Source organism: Lontra canadensis, unplaced genomic scaffold, assembly GCF_010015895.1.
Source record: "Lontra canadensis isolate GAN:19392208 unplaced genomic scaffold, GSC_riverotter_1.0 scaffold73, whole genome shotgun sequence".
Lineage (NCBI taxonomy): Eukaryota > Metazoa > Chordata > Mammalia > Carnivora > Mustelidae > Lontra > Lontra canadensis.
In genome coordinates this window covers 596,813-617,685 of record NW_022631067.1, presented here as the reverse complement: position 1 = coordinate 617,685, position 20,873 = coordinate 596,813, and the positions used below count along the sequence as shown (strand labels likewise).

General features: G+C 50.7%; 1 protein-coding gene across 1 annotated transcript; it reads right to left on the bottom strand.

Annotated features, from left to right (window-relative positions):
* Window positions 1–1,671: 1,671 nt before the first annotated feature.
* On the bottom strand, window positions 1,672–19,990 carry DCUN1D2 (defective in cullin neddylation 1 domain containing 2). The gene is made up of 6 exons (XM_032881003.1): window positions 19,710–19,990; window positions 16,920–17,088; window positions 9,687–9,817; window positions 4,424–4,506; window positions 2,825–2,921; window positions 1,672–1,793 (listed from the first exon to the last, which is right to left on the bottom strand). The coding sequence occupies exons 1-6, from the start codon at window positions 19,762–19,764 to the stop codon at window positions 1,714–1,716; spliced, it is 615 nt and encodes a 204-aa protein (XP_032736894.1). The 5' UTR covers window positions 19,765–19,990; the 3' UTR covers window positions 1,672–1,713.
* Window positions 19,991–20,873: the final 883 nt, after the last annotated feature.

Sequence of the window (20,873 nt, the reverse complement as noted above, 5' to 3'; positions counted from 1 at the left end):
TGCGTCCCCACGAGCGGCCACGGGAGCCCCGCCACGCTGAGTCTTCAGAAGTAGCAGCTGCTGGTGACCCCGGGGTCTGTGCGAGATGACCACGCTCCGCAGCCTCTCGGAGCAGAACACTTACCTGGCAGGAAGCCGCGACCCCAAAGGATGCCTCAAACTTGTGGAGGTGTTTATTCTACAAAACCAGGCTCTCTCCGAACCCCCGGCTCACAAGCAGAGAAGGCCCTGTTTGTCCCCGTGCAGCGGTGGATGTGCAGGCCCAGGAGAAGCTGCACGACTCGGTCGTGAGTCTCGCGAGGGGCCACTGCGGCCCTGATGGTGGCGTCCAGGCCCCGAGCCCTCTTTCCTGCCCTCCACAGCCTGCTGACTGTTTGAAAGACTCCTCTCCCAAAGCACACCCAGTTCACACACAGCAGGTGTGCAAGCCCCCGCTGGCCCAGATGCTTCTGGAAACGCCAACTCAAGCACACATGGCAGGACACTGTCCACATACGGAGGACCCGAAGCGAACTTCCTCCCTCCTGTGAAGTGACGCCAACTCGTCTGTCCCATGAACTCGTGATGTGAAGCTCCTTCCGCACGAGGTCGGGTCCACACCGTGACTTTCAGAACACGCAGCTTTCTCCAGACGGGCCTTCCACGTTCGGACGGCCGCGGGCCTCGCGGGACGGTCTCCTCTGCCAGCAGACGAGGAATCAGACAGCGACGTGCCGAGCTCGGGCTTCCGGCAGAGACGAGGTGGAGGTCTCCGCACGGGTGACAGGTGACGAGACGTAGGCGACACGCACGCGGCCCTGGGGTGGGCGACGGGCCTCCCAGACTGCTGCAGGGACGCAACTCACATGCCGTTCCAATGCATAACCCGTCGCTTGTGAAAGAAAAACTTTATATGGAAAAATGTCTTTTTAAATGTTATAAAATACATTTTTTTAAAAAAACATACTTTACAAAACTTTTTAGGAAACTCATTCAAATGACGTTGGAAGGAAAAGACCCACGACTTGTCACAGTTGACAGTTGCGTCCCTGGAGTCACAGCCCACGTGTGCCGTCAGTGCACAAGCCGCCACACACCGAGAACCACCGAATGACTTTCACGTGAGCATCTATGGGGAATTAGAATAAAAATAGATCTAATAAATCTAGACATTTGATAATTGAGAAAATAGAAATCTTAAAATCACGGCACCAGGTTTATAAAATGTTGGGATCCCAGCAGAGGCTCGTTGGGGCAGCCGGGCAGCAGCTCTGACTAGCAAAAGTGCATGGCACGGCCGAGGACAAGGTCGCACCTCTTCGGGAGTGACGGGGAGGACAGGCAGCCAGTGGGAGCCCGGTCTCCACTGGCGATCACGGTACATCATGAACGCAGCAGAAGGCCCGGCCGCTCTGCGAACAGCTCCGGTTCCTTTTTCCCGAGTAGCATGCAGACCATGCAGCGGTCCCCTCATCGGACGGACGGGGACTGACTAACTGGACTCCCAAAGCGGGCTGGACACCACGGCCGGTGTCCCAAAGCAGCGTCTTCTAAGGCGCTCCTTCCGGCATCCGGCATCCGGCTCAGCCCTTTCTTTAGCCCAGGGAGGTCAATCCAGCGCCCCGGCTGGCGAGAGTGACCGCCAGGGCCAGCGCCCCGGGCACGGTGATCGGCGAAGTGTCCCTGTGCGGGAGGCACCTCCTCTTGGCATCTCGATGCATCGTAATCTTCTGCCTAGAAAGGGCTGCGCTTGGCGCCTGTGACGACCGGCCGCGCGTACTCCACGAAATCATCGATGAGGACAGGCCACGCTCCTACAGGAAATCAAACACACGGGGTTTTTTTGTTTTGTTTTCTAAATCAACAATTTAGACTAACAGCTTTATATTCAGAGCAGTCTTCTCACAGTCGGTGTCTGCATTCCAAGAGTCAAGTAAGTTTGTGTCCCAGACTGTTACTCTGAAGGAATTGGCCAGTGAAACCCATTTTTCCTGCTCTGGCCAGAGCTGGTGCTCTTTTCTCCCTGGGCCATCCCCCTCCAGCTTGAGCCGCCCCCACATCCCCCGTGGCCCGGACCACCCCAGATTCTGGGACACCCCCGCCGGCAGATACGCACTCGCTGTAAGCTGCTGGCTGCTCTGCACACGAGCTGCGTCTTGCCACCGCGGCTAAGCTCCCGGTAGCTGGGCTTCTGCCTACAGCCAACCATCCACCCATCTACTCACACGCGGTTGGCAAGCGGCAGCTCTGTGCCCGGGCGGAGGACACCCACAGACACGCACGCCTAGGCGGTGAGCCTTCACTGAGCAGCCCCAAGAGCAGGGACGTGAGGAGGTGCCCCAGAGGCCGCCCCCAGGCTGGGCGCCGAGACTGTGCCTCCCTCCCCAATGTGGCATGGCACCCAGGACAGCGGGCCTGCAAATGCTCCCTGACCAGCTGTCCTGAGACAGGTGGCAGAGGGACCACGAGATACGGAATCATGGGTACGTCAAGTTCCTGCTGGAATCTTCAGACCCACGTCAGCAGCATGACAGGGGGTCAGACAGGATGGTGTGGTGGTCGGGGGTTGGCTACAGGACCCCCTGCACGGCCCCCTTGGAAATGCTTTAGTTTAGGGGACATTCTCCCCTGGACTGAAACCGCATCTGAAGCCCTCTTTTTCCTGTGTGAGGCTGATGGATGCACTAGAGTGAGGCTATCATTACCGTCATCACCCCCACTGCACTGAGGCGGCGGGCCTGGAGCCGGGGGTGGGGGGACACTGGCCTGCACCCCGGGGGCAGGGACGGGTAGCCCGCACGGCCGTGGTTCTGGCCACCACCTGAAGCAGCAGGACTTCCCGTACCTTCTTCGTCATAGTTAGACATGTCATCTGCAATCATGTTTCCAAAATCCAGCAGAAGGTTCCAAGTGTCCCTTGGGATTGATCGTTTGTGATGTTCCTAATACATGAGAGAAAAAACCGCAGACGTGAGAAACAGACCTGACCCTCTGGAGTCCGACCGTCCAGTTGGCCTGGTCCGCAGTCTGGCGTGGACTGAGCCGCACCACACGCGCTGCTGGACGTTAGGGACAGTGGAGGCTTCCGGATGAATCTGGAACTACACAGGGCCGGCAGGCAAACAGGCAAGAGTAGACTTATTTAAAAACAGAATAAACATTTGAAATACCAAGATTACGTTTCAATCAAGTACTTTAAATCCCTACCTCACGCCCACTGATTCAGACCCAACGCAGGACGAGAGGCAAACTGCAGTTGGACACGATTTATTTCCCTCTATGCCAGGAAGGGGGATGGTCTAAAAGCATGAAATTCAATACCTGAGCTGCAGGCGGCCCCCCGGGGGTCCTGCCCTACACGCCCGGCAGGCCCGGTCCTCTCCCACCCTCCCCGGGCTGCACAGTGCTCCCCTCTCAAGGGACCCCGCACCCTGCTCACCCCGTCTTTGTGCATTTCTCTAAAGCCACGTGTCAGGCCTCGACTCAGCAGCGGCCCCCGTGCCCTGGGAGCATTCCACCGAGATTCTACCCGCTCTCCTGCTAGGGCTCTGGCGACGTTCCTAAGTTCCCGCCTGCCTCCCCATCTCTGGGAACGTCGGCCACGGAGGTCGCTGGCCCCAAACTAGTAAGTGGTGGAGCAGAGTCAACGTGACGGGCGTCTTGGCTTTCCCACGCTGCTTCAAGGAGGCCCCTAATCACACGGGACCCCTGGGGGAGGCTGGGCCCCGGATGGGCCGGGGTCTGTGCTGCGAGAAGGCCCGCCCCCTCACACGTTCATGGAGTAAGTGACACGGTAGGTCTGGGCCCAGTGACGTCACGTGACTATCCTGCAGCAAGACCCCAGGCTCCACACGCTTCCCACTGTGACACCTGCTTCCCGTACTCCTCCTGGTGAGGACAGGCTGCCCCACTGAGGCCCAGCGCCGCTCAGAGGCCCGCCTCCAGCACAGACAGGCCGTCTCCAAGGGGCCAGCTAGCCCTCCTTTTTCCTTCTGGGCATCATAACCACGTTTAAAAATGTGTCAGACTACGAGCGTGCTGGACAGCGGGTAACCATCCAGTCTGGGGCCAGGGTCAGCGTCCAGGGCGTGTGTGCCTGATGCATTCTTCAGGAATTCCAAGCTTCTTGGAGGAAGCACAGGATTAGTTGGTGTCCCTCAGAGAAGGTGGCGGATGGGGGACTGCCCAGGTCTGTAGGGCGTCTGAAAGCCTGCCTGGGGGGTCTGTGCATTGCTCCCTGAACTGATCGGACATGGGCCTTGGGACAACCCTGCCTGGAGCTCCACGGCCATGGCGCTCTGCACGGCAGCGTGGCCTTGTGGCCACTGTTCGGAACTCCTATGACCCACCACTCGTCCGGAACACCTCGATCAGACAACACAGCCTTGTGATCGGCTGACCCCTCCCACTGGGCACACGTAGCAAGCGGCAGGAGGACACTTACCAATAAGAAGGAGTTCCAGAGATCTAAAAATTTAAACCTCCCAGGTAATACTAAATTCCAGTATGCAACAGCCATTTCTAAATCTGGCAAAAAAGAGAAAGAGCAGTTAATAAATCCTAATTTCTTTTTCCACTGCCCAAAACGTGACCACTTCCTACCGCACTGATATTCACTCAATCGATAAAACTCAGCACTCTCACCCACGAGTCAGATGAGGCCCAACCCCTATGGAACAATGTTCCCAAAACTGTGATGTGAGAGCTCGGGGGGTCTACGCGTTTGTGACTCAGACGTGCGAACGGTCATCACACCGGTGCCGGAGACATGCATCCTCGTATACGTTGAGCTTTCCTCACACCTGACTGGACCGACCTGGACACAATTTGCACATGTCATTTATTACTGGTGCCTCCCAAGTGGCCCTGCCATCTGCCACCACAGCAGCGCAAAGAGCCAGACTCGGAGGTAAGCCACACACGCACTACGAGATCTCCACCTTTCTCAAGGTCACGGCAGGGGAGAAAATGTCCACGGACGGACATTTAGCTCTAGACTGGGTATCAGAGTCCACACCGTCCATCTTCCCCGACACGGACCCCGCTGCACGGCTCAGGGGAAGATGGTGTCTTATGGAACAGGGTCGCTGAATTCTAGGACTGCAGGATGCTATCTTAAGCCCCAGTTGTTGGAATACTGACTCGTTCTCTGCTTACTGTAACTTAAACATCTTTTTCTTTCTGCGCACTTGACGTAGCAAGTGCATTAAGGGGCTGAGCTGAGCCTGCCCGTTGAGCCGACAACCTTTCATCTCAGGTGCGCGCCGCCTTTGCACAATAAAGCACAATTGTGCTGAAACGGTTTCCTAATTACGTGTTTACATCCAAACGTCAGGATGCACTAATGTGAAAAACAGACAAATAAAAACTTAGGGTAACAGATTCTCTTAAATGCAAAATATCCAATGAACCACTTTTCAGAAAACTTTCATCTAATTCTTGGTTGGTCCCACTTGGACAACTGACTGAAGCAGGAGTGCAGGGACACCTGGCCGGCGCAGTCGGTTGAACGTGCGACTCCTTGTCTCAGGGCTGCAAGTCTGAGCGCCACGCGGGGTGCAGGGGTTAAACGAGTCAGACAGAAAAGCGAAGCTGTCACCCGAGATGCCCAGGAAAACCGCATGAGCAAAGCAAAGACTGAGTAGCACCAACTTTACATAAAACGCCTATATTCCCCCTGTTTAAAGTCAATACAGACTTTCTCAGTCTTAAATACGCTGGAGTCTTAATGAGAAAGAGACGGCCAGGAAGTCTGCAGACTGGCCGCACGGGACAGAGGAGATGGCTTGCTAGCCCCCGCCTGCCGCCCTCGGTCGAACACGGAGACCCTCGTGACTTTGAAAGGTTGTCAACCGAGATGCACCCCCCCACCGCCCCCTGCCCTGCCTCCATCCCTGCCCCTTCCCCGCCGGGAGGGGCCTGCAGGCCAGGAGACCCCTCCGAGAACTCCATGCCAACGCAGAAGAGCCGTGGGCGGAGTTCTGCCTAAATCCGTGGCCCAGAGAATCCCGTGGAACCACAGAGGACGGCTGCGGGAAGCCGCTACGCTCTGAGGAGCTGGCGGGTGTGGGGCGCAGCCTGAGAGCCCGCACTCCGGGCGGGCCCCCAGGTGATGCGGGCTTGCGGGCCTGCGGATCTCGCTGGGCGCCGCCCAAGATCAAAAGTCACGCTGGGCGGGTTCCTTCCCGGTTCTCCGCCCCGGCAAGGTGCCCCGGCAATCGCCAGACAGACGTTCTCCCGAGCAGCAGCTGCCCGTCCCGCTGAACGCAGCCGATTCCCTTCGAGCATCAAAAGGGAAGAATCCCGTATGCGGCAAAGTAGCAACACACGTGAGGAAGCATTTCTAACGGAAACTTAGCTACGCTGGGACCCTACAGCGACAGAATGAAGCAGACACGAGGGCCGCCGTCTCACGGCCGCCATTTTGAAATTTGGATCAAACTAATTATCACTCTGAAAACTGAAATGAAATGAGATCCAAGAATGAAGCTGCTCTAAACAAAGCTTCCCTCAGGAAGCACAATAATCAGCTCAGACCCGAGTTAGCCAAACTTGAGGAGCGCGCGGAGGGGGCATTTCTGGTTCGGTGAGTAGGACACAGGGAAAAGCAGGAAACAGAGAGAAGTCAGGAGGAGAGAAGCAGCTTAGGAAGAAATCCTGCCCGACAGCAGAAAGGGCGCCGGTCCTCCCCAAACGAGGGGCCTTCTTACAGGTGCCGCGGGCAGGGCACGAGCCCAGCCAGACCCTCCAGCACCAAGCGTCGGTCTCCAGAAAAGCCCGGAGCACGCCCGGCACCGCTAGCCACAGGCTGTAAACTCTAAGGGTTACTTCGCAGCCTCTGGGAAAGGAGTGGCTCGGAACAGACATGATAAAGCACAGGTTTTAGCTCCACAGTAAAATGTCGGCCCATAGAAGAAGAGTCTTGGGCATACCTATTAGGGCTACCGTAGAGAACAGGAAAACCCCACATCGAAACCCCCAGGACGTAACAGGTGAGGGCAGAGACGTGGAGACGGCGCCGCGGCTCGGCCAGCGACAAGGTCAGGAGGGGCCGCAGCGGAAACAGTACGGTGGCTCCTCGGGAACCTCAGCCCGGCCTCGTGGCACAGCCCCGCAGCCGCCCACGTGCCAGCAGGGCCGGAGTGGAGAAGCAGGGGCTCGAGCAGCCAAGCGACAAGCCGCGTGCGTGGCAGCGTTCCTCACAGCGGGTGAGAGCCGGACGCGACCCGAGTGTCGCCGTGGAGAAGCGTGTGAGCAAAACGTGGCACGCGCGGGGACGGTCTTTCAGCCTCAGGAGGAGGGACAGCACGCAGCCCCGGTGAGCCTGGAGAGCACCGCGGTAAGAGGAATTAACGAGCCACAGCAGGTCACACGCCGGGGGCTACCGCGGGAGTCGACTGCACAGGCCAGGCGGGCGGCCGGCGGCGTCAGGGGCGGGTCCGGCGCTCGCTGGGTGAGGAGCTGCCCCGAACCAGCATCCTAGAAGCCCAAGAAAGTAATTCCACATGGAAATGAGTGAGCAAAAAGCATGACACGTCATCCTAAGCAAACACGACAATGCAAACAGATGGGCAGTCCAGGAAAGCGCGACCTTCCGTTTCAAGCAGGTGCACACGTCAAGAAATGACAGGACGCGGGGACAAGAGCACACGTGCGGGGACGCGGGAGACGAAGCTCAGGAGCCAGACGTGGCAGAGCGCTTCGGAAAGAGCTAGGCCAGGAGGACCCGGCCAAGAGGCCCGACGGGCAGTGGCTTGAGGGAAAGCAGCGGACAGGGAAGGCAGCTCATCCGGCAGAGCCAGCCGGGAGCTGCGAGGGTTTTCCCGAGGACGCCGGGGAACCGGCCCGTGATCTCGGCCTGGGAAAAAGGCACAGAAGCAAGTGTTTATCTTGCCGTCCCTAGATGAGCCGTTCGCTGGGAGTGACGCATCTCCTTGCCAGCGTCCTCCACGTCGGACGTGACAGAACGACAGAGGTGGCCACGCGGGCAGACGGATGTGGGCAGTTGCAGAAGCCGTGGCGGGCGTCCCGAACAGAAGATGGCCAGAGGCGAGCCTACGCAGACGGCCCTCACTGCCTAGTCTCCCTGCAGGCCGGAAGGCGCGTCTGCGCTGGCCTGGGACAGCCCCAGGCACACACCAGCACCACCACGCAGCAGACCAGCCACCTTACGGGGTGTCACGGAGGCAGTTAATGTTTTACCCGTTTTTCTTAGCTGTCCTAACACAATTAAAGGCACTACTCATTCTGTTAGACAAACCAGAGGCTGGTCATCCAGGCCTGCTAGCCCAGATGGTAGGGTGGGTAATTTAGGAAGCGACCTGGGACCCCCGGCTTTCCCCCAGCCTGTGCCTCTTTTGCAGACGGCCCCTCTGAGGGCCACGCACACCTCGGAAGCTGTCCCTATACACCACACTGCCTTCCCTGGCGGTCCCCTGGCCCTGCCACGGTGCCATGGTGGTGACAGCTATGAGGATGGAATTTTCTGGGTGTGTAAGTCTGTACCGCTGGGAACAGAGCCGTGATCTTTCAGACGAAAGCAAAGCGGAGGTGCAAAGTGTCCTCAGACAGCCAGGGCCGCGGACGGAGGCCTCCCAGCTGGCTCTGAGGCAGGCAGGTAGGAGGCGAACGTTGTCTGTGTCAGAGCGAGAGCAAAAGGCAGGGGCTGATGTCATCAAGACCCCACTGCACAGGGCAAGATGACGCTCCAATCAGCCAATGGTCACAGTGAGCTTGACCGAAGTCACACAGCTCCCCTCCCTGGGGGGACAGAGGAGCCTGCCCGCCCCCCTCTGGGACAGAAGCTCTCTCCACGTGCGCCTGCATTTGATATGCTGACAGGAGAAGGAAGAACGTCTGAGACGGAGACAGAAGGTAAGAAGCTTTACGGCTCACACACCTGCAAACGTGCACGAGTGAAATTGGGCCCTGAAATCAGCGGTTTCCAATGGGTTTTCCTATCCATGGATTCTCAAGCCCCTTTTGGTTTCCTACTTAAATCTGGTTACTGTATAATAGTGCTTTATATTTGAGAACGCCTTCTTCAAAACATTCTAATACACCTGCTGAAGCCTATTTAAAGACCACATAAGGCCCTGCTCTAAACCTGTAAGACATTTTACTGAACTAACCATATCCGTTACATTACACAGAAATAAATTATATGGTACTCAGGAGGAAAAACAAATGAAAATAAGCAGAATAAAGCCCTCAAAGAAACCAAAACAGACTGAAAATTTAAGTTAGGAATTTCCCAAAATAAGTTATATTAGAGGACAACTGTTCGAGTCGGAAAGAAACATGGACATGTGATCCAGGGCCCATCAGAACCGTGTTATGCCTCCAGACCAGGACAGGACTCCCGTCCCCTGGCTGGTCCCCACAGTCCCACCTGCAGGTCACACACCTCCTGAGGCAAACACTCCTGTCGACACGGATTGATTTCTCTGACCCGTGAGTCAATGCGACAGAACAGAGAGCACTTGCAAATCAGTTTACATTTTGACATTTAAATACTGAAACCCAGAAGTGGAGAGTGACCACCGCGTGGCGGGGGTGGAGGGCGGCCCGCCCGTGCGTGGTGCAAGCCGCCGGGAGGAGACGGCTACGGCAGAGCCCTGCGGGGGCAGGACTGACACGGGGCTGGTCGGACTCCCTCTTGGTCTCACGAGGATGTGGCTTCTCGCGACGGTGCACTTTACACTCACCTAAACCCTTCTGCCCGGGGTTCTTAGCGAAGGAAAAGGTAAACTGATAAAAGTCCTTAAACTTCACCGGGTCCTTCAGCTCCTGCTCCAGTCTCGGCAGAAGGGCCCGCAGCTTCTCCGTGCTGTCGCACCTGCGGGGAGACAGAGCGCGCCGTGGCCGGGGCAGCCGCACCTTCCCGCGGGCTGCAGCCGCCCGAGGCTCGGGTCCGGGAGGCGGACTGCTGGCGGGCCCCTGCCCCGGCGAAATGGACCCCAGCATTCCAGAACCGCCTGTGGTGATGGCCGCACAGCACCGCTCGGACACCGACCCTCCGACCTCCAGGCGGTGGTGCGCGAATGCTACACCACGCGTTAGGCCCGGACTAGAAATAAAGGGAAAAACAGAGCCCACGACTGCTTGCCGTCCCTGTGCGAGCTGGCGCACAGGCCCACTTTGACCCACACGCAGGCCCGGCCCTGACGACAGACGGGCATGACGGAGGGACCCCTCTGCCCGGCCCCCTCGGGGCGCCGAGCCGCTGGGCCACCCGCAAGCTCCTCCGCTTGGGGTCACTTCCTTCCGGCTGAGCTCAGAACTCCGAGCATGATGGAACACAGAGCCGCTGCTGGAAAACTGGGTTTTCTGGGTGGGGACGGGGCGACCCAGGGGAGGGGACTGCGGGGACTTATCAGGATGAGCGCTGAGTCAGGTGCATGACTGTTCAATAGCTCCGTGGTTCACCTGAAACTACTAGAACAATACATTAATTAGACTGGAATTTAAAAAATAAATTACCTTAGGGACGCCTGGGTGGCTCAGTTGGTTAAGCGGCTGCCTTCGGCTCAGGTCATGATCCCAGAGTCCTGGGATCGAGTCCCACATCGGGCTCCTTGCTCAGCAGGGAGCCTGCTTCTCCCTCTGCCTCTGCCTGCCACTCTATCTGCCTGTGCTCACTCTCGCTCTCTCTCTCTCTCTCTCTCTGACAAATAAATAAAATCTTAAAAAAAAAAAAAAAAAAAATTACCTTAAAATAAGTAAATAAATAATAAAACTGGATTTTCCTCCAAGAAGTCAACAACCTTTAAGAATATTAAAAAGTGGGGTGCCTAGGGGCTTAGTGAAGCAACTGCATTCAGCTCAGGTCATGATCTCAGGGTCCTGGGATCGAACCCTGCATCGGGCTCCCTGCTCGGCGGGGAGCCTGCTTCTCCCTCTGCCTCTGCCCCTCCCCCTGCTCCTGCTCTCCCTGTCCCATGTGCTCTCTCTCTCAAATAAATAAACAAAATCTTTTTTAAAAATTATAAGAAAGAGTATTAAAAAGCCTTTAGAGCAGAAATGTAGAATAGGAAACCGTAAAATGTGTCTTTATAGTTCGACTCCCCAGCACAGAAGTACGAGCAGGCTGCGGAGATGCGTGACCCCACTCGGCGGGGCTTTGCAGGGAGCAGAACGGCCGCGGCAGTGGCCGTGAGCCCAGGAGGTGCAGAACTACAGCTCCCGGGACCCCCATGGAGGGTGGTTGGGGCAGCGCCTTCCCCAGCACTGGCCTTCCCTCTGGGGGGCTGCTCCGGGCCCTCCCATGTGCCTGCATCACCCCAAACGAGCAGTGCTTAACAGTTAGCTACCCCGACCCCGACGGTCCATCACGGAACTCACGGTGTGATTTCCGCGCCGAGTCTGTGAGGCCCCGGTCTGCCGGCTCAGGGAAGTCCTCTGTGCCGAGCACACGCCCCTGCATTCAGATTTCCTGACTTACGTGTCCCACGGGTGGTTAACTCTTCTGGCTGCTTCTAGTTTTCTGGGAACAAAGACGGCTGTTAAAAGGGTCTCCATACATGCATCCCGGTGCACACGCACGTGTGCTGGCTTAGGCACAAGCCCCAGTGGGCCGGCTGGGTCAGCAGGTCCACAAAGCTCCAGTGATGTGGTGTCACACTGTTTCCAGAGACTGTCCGCCTCACACCCCCGCCAGCAGGACGGCAGGGCTCCTGTTCGCCCCATTTCCGCTGTCACGTGTGACTGTGTCTTACCTTAGCCGTTTCACAGTCGGCTGTAGTTTTAACCTCTACTTCCCGGGCGTCGGTAAGCCTTGTGCCGTGACTGGCTATCTGGAAATTCTCTTTTGTCAAGTGCCTGCCAAGCCTCCTGCCCATTTTCAGTTCGGTATCTTTTTCCTATTGTTTCCCAGGCTTTGTTTCCACATGAAGGGCACAAGCCTTTGTCAGCTAAGCTTGGTTGAAGTTCTCTCCCAGAACGTGGGCTGCCTTTTCACTTCCTTGGTGGTGTTTCTTGACGATCAGTTCTTACATCCTATCAGTCTCCCTTTTCACAGTGTTTGCTTGATGTGTTCAGATTTTCCCTAAGCAAGGTCATCAAAAGATATTCTCGATTTTCCCAGAGGCTTCTGGCTCTTGCCTTTAGGCTTTCACACAGACAATTACGACCCACTGGGAACTGATTTTTTACATTTTTTTTTTACATGATTTTACATTTTTTACGGCGGGAGGTAGGGATCAGGCTAAGTTTTCCTCCGTGTGAGTAGCCAAGGCTCACAGAAACATTTACTGAAAAGGTTCCTTTCCTCACTTCTCTGAAGTGCTGCCTTGGCAATACGTCTGGGTGCCTGTGTACGTGGATTTGTTTCTCGCTCCCCACCCTGTCCCACTGGCCCATTTACCTCCGCAGTAGTGCCGTGTAGTCTTAATTACTGTAGCTTGAAAAGTCCTATTAGCTGAGAGAGTGGACCCTCCCCTTGCTAAGAACTGCTGGCTAGTCCTGACTGCATTTTCATACACATTCCAGATCCATCTGTCAAAGTACACAAACTACTACTTATTGGGGTTTTGATTGATATGACACTGAGTTCATAGACAAATTTAGGGATAAAATACTGACGGTTCCAATCTACAAATGAGTGTATGTCCCTATTTATTCAGGTTTCCTGCGTCTCATTGAGTTATTTACTCTCCGGAGGTAGCACACACCTTAATCAGATTTATCCTAGGAGTTTTTTATTTCTGATGCTACTGAAAACAATTTTAAAAATTTTTAAAATTCACTTTGTTTTGTCGTGTTGTTGCATTCAGCATTCTTAAAATAAGACTGATTTTTGTTTGCTCATCTTTGGTCCTGCAGTCTGGCTAAACTCACTTATTGATTTGAATATTCTACAAATGGATCAGACCAGCTAACACCTCCTGTTCAACGCTGATAAAAGTAGCATTCATGTTCCAGTTAAATGTATATCCTGTAGGATCTGGAAGGAATCGGAGGTCAGCTTAAGGACAGTCCCTTGTATTCCTGGTTTGTGCCAATTTCCCTCTTTTTCAAATTAAAAATTTTTTTTTTCATTTTTTCAAGTCAAAAAATTATGAATGGAATTGAATTTTATCAAACCCATTTTATGGATTTGAGATAACTCCCCCCTTTCTGTTGTTAATACAGGACACTGAGTGACTTTGTATTGTTTAACAAATCTCATAATCCTGGGCTATAACAAACTTTGTCATGACAAATTATCCTGGTTTTTTGGTTGATTTGTTTTGGGGAATGGATTTAGTTAGCTGATAATTTGTCTATGATTTTTGCACCTTATGCATCTTCTGAATCTCAGGACTGGGAGTGGCCAATAATTGTCCGTTCTCACACATCCTCTTGGGCTTGCTTGTGCAGCGCATTTCCTAGAATATCTTCTCTGGGTTTTGTTATCCAGGTTGTGTTGGCCTCAAAACAAATCAGAAAGTGTTTCTTCCGCTATGACTCTCTAAGGAGGTTGTGTGAAGTTGGTGGTATTCTCTTCATTAAATGTTTTGTAGGATGTGCTGGTGCACCAATCCTGGCCATTTGTTTTCTTTTTGAGAAGATTTTAAATTACAAGTTCAAATTTAAGAGCTACAGAACTACTGATGTGTCCATTTCAGTAAATTGTATTTTTAAGAGAAATCCTCTCTTGCACCCAGTTTTTCACATTTACTAGCAGAGGGCTGTTGGTAATATATCCTTACATTTCACCATCTATAGCATCTACAGGGATGTCTCCCTTTTCATTCCATGTTGGTTATTTGTTACCTAATATTTTTGTAAGTGTTTTCAAATGGCAACCTTCTGGCTTTATGGATTCTATTAGCTTCATTTCTATTTCCTTAAATTACTGTCTGTTTAAAAAAATTAATTCCCTCTGCACTCTTTAATTTTCCTATTCTTTTTCTACTTCTTGAGATGGATGCTTTCCTTACTGATTTTCAACTCTTCCTTCTAAAATACGCATTTAAGAAGTTGAATCCTGCAAGTTTTCATGTGTAGTGTTTTCTTCATGATTCAAAGTATTTTCTAATTTCCACTGTAACGTCTTCTTACTCCCAAGGGTTGTTCAGGAGTATACGATAACCGCACACATTTCAACCTATCAAGTTATCTTTTTGTTCTACCTTAACTGTATTGTGGTCAGAACATACTTTGTATCATTTTAATCCTTTGAAATTTGTTGCAACTTATTTTACAGTACAGTTTGTAATCCATATTTATAAATGGTCTACTCCTCTTCTGAAAAGAATATGTGTTCTTCAACATCAAAAGCCATGTTCCAAGTACGTCCATTAGGCCATTGGTAGCGCCACCCAAATTTCCTATTTCCTTAGTGATTTTTCACCTCCTCATTCTATCAGTTGCTAAGATGTGTGTGAGAATTCCCCATTTTGACTGTATATTTGTATCTTTCTCTTATAGTGCTTATTTTTGCTTTAAATAATTCATTGGCTTCCATGTGAAATAAACCTTTCCTCATAATGAAACGTCCTTCATTATCCCTAGAATTACTTCTTGCTTTAATGCTTATTTTAATATTGACATAGCCACACCAGATTTTTTTTGGTTAAATGTTTGCAAATTCCATCAACTTTTATCCTTCAAATTGTTGTGTCCTGATGTTTTAACCCCATCTACGGTAAACGTATCCACAAGTTATTTTCTAAGATCCATCCAGCATTTAGTTCAGCTACACTTCATGTGATTATGTAAATACTGACACATCGGCTTCCAAGCCTCCATTCTATCATGTGCTTGCGGCTTGTCCTGCGTTCAGCTGATTTTCCTTATGTTCTTTCTTTATCTCATGTTCTTTTGGATTGAATTTTTTATCACTTTATTCTTGCTCTGTTAGTTAGGAGTTATACATAAATCACACACTCTCTGCCATTTTTATAATGATTGTAACATACACAAAGAGAGCAAGTATTTTCTCCCACTGTTCTGCCTTTTTAACAGCGTCTTTTCTTAAGGAGAGCTTTTAACTGTGCTGAAGCCCAACTCAGCCGTTTCCCCGTTACGGCGCTTTTTATCCCTTCTCTAAAAATCTGTCCTGGATCTGGGTTTTAATAAAGACACTCTCCCACGTTTTGTTGAGAACTTTAGAGCGTTCTGTGTCCTGTACAGGAGTGCAAGCCAGCCCCCACGATCTCTAGCCGTGGCCCGAGCAGACGCGGTCTCAGGCTCACCCGGTAACCTCAGTGTCAGCGGCTAAAAGGAATCTTCTCTCCCCATCGGAATGACAAACACTGATAAGCAATCTTCAGATGGAAGTAGGAAGACTCCACGACTTCGCTTCGAGACTTGCGCAGTGCTACAGGGGCAAAGCCCCTGTGCCGCGGGGCCAAGGGGAGGCCCACCGAGTACGGCGCAGTCCAGAAGCGGGTGCACAGCGCGTCCACTTCTTGTTTTCACGACGTCAAGGAATCTCACAACATTTACTCAGGTCACTTACGAATCCGCAAGCCCCCAGAGCAAGGATGTAGCATCGACTGTTAAACAGAGGTGTTCCCACCACTGTCACGAGTTAACGGCCGGGGAAACGTGTGAAAAATAGTAACGGAGCCGACATAAACCCAAAGTATTTTTTAAGGCTTAGTGCTGTTTAGACGACAACCACCTTTAACCTCCCTAAAAGCACCGAGGATGTCTCTACGATGTACTAAGTACTGCACTGCGCACACGGTCCTGCAGGGCCTACCGAGGGCCGTCCCTCTCACCCGCCCTGTGAGACCGGAGCGCAGCGCCTCTGCTCAGTGCGAACTTACCATCTTCAGTCACACGCTGTGTACTCCGCGCAGGGAGGCATGAATTTGTCCAACATGTTTTGGGAAGGTTCACACTCAAAATCTTTAAAATACGTTTTTAACTTTTAACACTTAGTAGGATAAGAGGAATTTTTAAAATTTACCTGTACAACATATTTCTAGATAATGCCTAAGAAATGGCAGTAAGTGTTTCCAGAAGAAGCATTTAATTCCCAAATCTCCCATCTGGGGAGCTTCCAGCAGATGGGATAAAGGGCAGCCCGGCGCCGAGAGAATGCTGCTTTAACAGGTGTTTCCATCCCAAACATTCCCTGAGTCCTCTGCGGCGCTCCTGGCGCACAGAACGTGAAGCCACATACTGTCGCGCAGGAGTCACCACGACGTCTTTGGTTTGGTTTTACACAACCAGCAGCGATAGGGTTAGTCCTGCAAAGTGTCTGTAATCTCACAGACAAGGCTGATAAATATCACAGATTCATCAGTTTAGTAGAAAAAAAAAATGTTCTATTTTTTCCCCTGGGATGCTGTATAATCCATGCCTTAACAACATGTTTAACTTAGACTTTCCAGCTCCTTCAGCAGCTAAAAATAAGCCAGTTTAAGCTGTCGACACTGAAATATCACAGTATCAGCAAGGCAAGCAAGTTGGCATTTATACTACCCTATGAGATAGCTCAGTAAGCTTAACGATTAAAAGACATTCGTGTCACATGCTTTCATTTACTTCTCTGACTTATCTGACAAGTGAGAAACATCTTAAGCTATTAATGAAGTTTTTATTCCCACCCTGTGAGTAGAACAGAGAAGTGTTACAAGCAAAAAACCAAAATGATATTTTATTGATGATTAACATAGCAACACAAATAATACATTTAGGACACAGAATCCAGAATCGAATGGCTGAAAACAAAAACACCCTGATGTCTGCTGTACAGTCAAAACTGGAAGGATAAAAATTAAAAAGAAAAAAGAAAAAAATTACAAAAGGGATTAATCTGAATTAAAGTATTAAATAAAACTTTACTCGGAAAGGCTTAATAGAGCAGATTAGAGGCACAAAAAATTTATAAGATACACACAGAAAATAAATTAATTTGAAATTAATGTTTATAGGTTGTTGAAAAATAATGTTGAAAGTACCATCCTTTTTGAAAACATTTAAACCGAGACCAATTTACTCACCCAAGCTCTGTCATACCAGCCACAAACTCCTTTTTGCTAAATTCGCACTGTGTCGCTGCCCCGAACCTCCAGGCTATGACCAAAACACTGACACTAGCAGGATCTAGGCTCAGGTCATCACAAAACTGCTGAATCCCGTCAATTCCAATTTTATTTTCATCTTGTGGGTCTACAGTTAAAATCAAGAGAGAAAGAAATTTTGCTGTTTTGAAAAGTAGCACTAACAGGGATGGTTGGAGTCCCAGCCCGACCAAGCACGTCTTGGAGACATCAACCGATGGAACACGATTTTTTACTGTGTGTGGAACGGCAATAAATAGTAATTTACACGGAAAAAAGCCCTATTTTAAACATCGAGGTCACTGGACTTCAGGGGAAGAAAAAATGAGTACTGCAACTTCTTTGAGAAGACTTCATCATTAAAAAAATATTTGATTTCCATAAAGTAAAATAAAAATTCCAGTTTACACAATTCTAGTTTGCCCAAAGGCAAACTCTACCAAAACCACTGCATTGCAGGCGGGGGCTGGCCGAGGCGGGGAACTTGTGACTCTTAGGTCAAGGTCATAAGTTTGAGCCCTACACTGGGTGCAGAGATTACTTAAAAATTTTAAGAAATCTGCAATTTTAAAAAAAATGCTGCATCTGTAAAGTGTTTATAATATTGGAAGTTTTTGCCACAACACTGCCAAAACAAGAAACTGATGTTTTTCTTTTTAAAGTGGGATTTCATTTGCTATAATTTTAGTGCTACTGTACATTTAGGTTGCAAAATCATTTAGTTCATGCATCCACATTTAATAGCTTAGAAACTCAGGACTTCCTCACTTCCCATTTCTGGTAGAAATGAAATTAAGGAATTTAGCATTTCTTTATCAGAAAATCAAATAGTAAAATCTCTTAGAAAAATCTCAGTGAGACCTCGCCAAACTAGGACTAGTAATTTCCAACAGAATGCGTATATATTAATACATCATCATGGCTCAAGTGTTAATTTTGTTGGCTATTGGGAAGGTACCAATAGAAAATTTGTAGCTTCTTTGCTCAAATGAAGATTAAATGTGATACACTTTTCTTCCATCATACAAAATTTAACTGTGGTCACTTAAGTACTATATGCTACATTTTTATAAACATGTCGTCACCAAAATAAAATAAAATAAAATAAAATAAAATAAAATAAAATAAAATAAAATGTATGCTGTAATTTAAACAAACGAGAGCACAGGCTTCCTGCAGCCTGTTGCCCGTATAAGGAGAGAACTGCTGTCCTGCGGCCTCTGCTCTCACCCTTCCTATTGCCCAGAGCTCCCACAGTCCCAGATGCCCTAAAGGGCACACCTGCCCTCAGTGCCGGCTCATAAATCTCAGGTGCGCTGGGAACAAGATTTTAAACGAACTGCAACTGCGGAAGTGCTCGCTCATTTGCATACATTAACATAACAACCGACTCATCTTCTCCAATCTTTGAACAACAGATTTATTTCTAGACCCCAAGATGACTGCATAATGTGTCTACTTTAAATGACAAGAAGTGCATGAATAAAACTAAATGATAAAAAGATGCTGCTTAAACTACAGAAGTAGCTCTAAGTATTTTTAAAGACACATTTGAATCATTTCAGGAATCCGCATAGCACGTGATTCACAAAATTAGCTCCACAATTAACTTAGCCAAAAACACTTAAACCACATTAAAGCTTATTAAAAACCATGATTTTTCATTTTGAAAACCAATGTTCATTTTTCAAACAAATCTGGTCTTTCTACCAGAGTATGTTTTTGTGCCAAGGATTAAAAAAAAAAAAAAAAAAAAAAAGGTGGGTTACAGCCTCTGCCTTAGGCTCAGGTCATGATCCCGGGGTCCTGGGAGCCAGACGGCATCGCATCAGGCTCTCTGCTCAGCGGGGAGCCTGCTTCCTCCTCTCCCTCTGCCTGCCTCTCTGCCTACTTGCGATCTCTGTCTGTCAAATGAATAAATAAAATCTTTATAAATAAATAAATAAATAAATAAGAAAAGAATACATAAATAAGAATTTAAAGCCCAGGAGTTATTCTGTTTGGGTTAATACTTGTTTAAATGAGGTTTTTTTTGTCTTTAAATTCTGGAAATAGAAGGTTAACCTCAGAAACTTGTAGAAAGAAAAAACAGATAAACCCTGGCTAGTTGTTGCCATGGACTCCAGCGCCGACCGGCGCGTGAGATGCCACCTGACGGCCCACCGGGGGCTCCGACGCGTGCAGACTCGTTGCAGAGACTGACTCCGGCAGCACGGTCGTGTTCTGACAGGGAAAGCTCCACTCTAAGTGCCGATTTCAAAGAAACAGCACCGGTCCCCAATGCACAGCGCAAACGTTTCCTTGCTAAGAGCTTTCCCCCTGCGGTTCCTCAACAGTGCAGGGGCTCCGGGCCCACGGTGCGGCTGCACGGTGTGAGCAGAAAGGTGACTTCTACCCTGGGGCCAGAGTTACTTCTTCACCTGCCTCCTCCCCAGAACCCTCCAGCTCACACAGCAGTGTGCCCGGGACAGCATCCCGCAGCGCACCACGGACCCTGCCCAGGACGGGCTCACCACCGCTGCGCCGGCAGACCCTGTCCCATCACCCCAGCCCAGCCGCTCTCAGTTCCCTTCCAACAGGCTGGATGTTGCAGCTGAGTCCCAGAAAGAGGAGGAAGAACCTTCTGGAGGTCTTGTGAACTCGGCACAAGAAGCCAGAATACACCTTCCATTTTCTGGAGCTGGAAGTGAGCGGCCAGCCGTCTTCCCCCTGCTCCCAGCCTGTGCTTACCTTTGTACCTGTCATACAGCTGCTCCAGCTTCTTCCTGTCCACCCCGCTTCTCATGGGTGCCTGGAGGCAAGAGTCTGGGTTCGGCAAGAAGTCGTCTGCGGCCACGTCTACTTTCCGCTCATGCTGCGCTATGTGGCAGGCCACGGGGAGGAAATGCCATAAACCCAGGCCCCTGCTCTTCCAAGATGACCTCTGTGTACACAGCAGGAAAGCCAACACCACTGGACCAGAGCTTCAGCGTCCCATGACTGCTGCTGGTGCTCTAGCTGGACTTGGCTGTTTCCCCCGCGTCAGCCTCGCCGCAGAACTCCAGGACGACACGTCTCGCTCTTCATCAGTCGGGAAGACTGCACGGTCTTCTGAAGACTGAAATGACAGCCACGGAAGAATAAATACGCCAAGTGTGACCTTCAAAAAATTATGAGGTTCAGTGTTTTATCACAAAATACACTTTGATCTCTACCCTTCATTTTGCATAAAACACGACATTATTTTTTCCCTAAGTCTCAGGAAAATCCCTCTTTACACAGGAGCCCGGGGACGCAGTGAGGGTGGGTGTCGGACCGGAGGCCTGGCCCCTCACCAAAGCCCACTGTAGGGTCCTCTTCAGCGTCGGTTGATTCCAGGCTCTGCTGAGCAGAAGGGCTGCATGGTGTGAGAACATCAATGTTTCGGGTTTTCCCGGTTTAAGATCAGCGGAGCCACAGTGATGAGAATATACACAGGTAAATGATGACGTGGTGGGCACCGATCACCACAGTCCCTGAGCGGCCACAAAAAGCCCGTTAGGACTAAATGTGATCATACGAATAACAGAAACATCTGTGTACGTGAGACAGAAATAAATGGAAAAATAGGGCAGAGGCTGTGGGAGGTCGTAAACAAGGGAACTGCCAAGTCTCTGTACTATATATAGTCCATAAGGAAGGAAAACGGCGCCCAGACTTCCAGATACAGGCCAGCCAGGTCTGGGCTTATCTCAGGTGACCTGGTGAGAAGGACATCAGCAATGCAAGTGACTCACCAGCCTCGTGCATCAACAGACGTCAATGCACCAGATGCCGGTGCTCTGAAAACACTCCACAGACCATACAGGAGGGAGAGTTTCACTTGAAAGGATTTACAGTTGTTATGCCCCCCCAAAAATGGGTCCGTGATTAAAG

Excerpts from the sequence above, each read along its gene's own strand:
- DCUN1D2 (XM_032881003.1), bottom strand. The coding sequence starts at position 19,764 with ATGAGAAGCGGGGTGGACAGGAAGAAGCTGGAGCAGCTGTATGACAGG. Across the intron at positions 9,818-16,919 it reads GCTGGTATGACAGAGCTTGG|GTGCGACAGCACGGAGAAGC; the intron begins GTGAGTAAATTG and ends GTCTCCCCGCAG. Across the intron at positions 4,507-9,686 it reads CCCCGGGCAGAAGGGTTTAG|ATTTAGAAATGGCTGTTGCA; the intron begins GTGAGTGTAAAG and ends CTTTTTTGCCAG.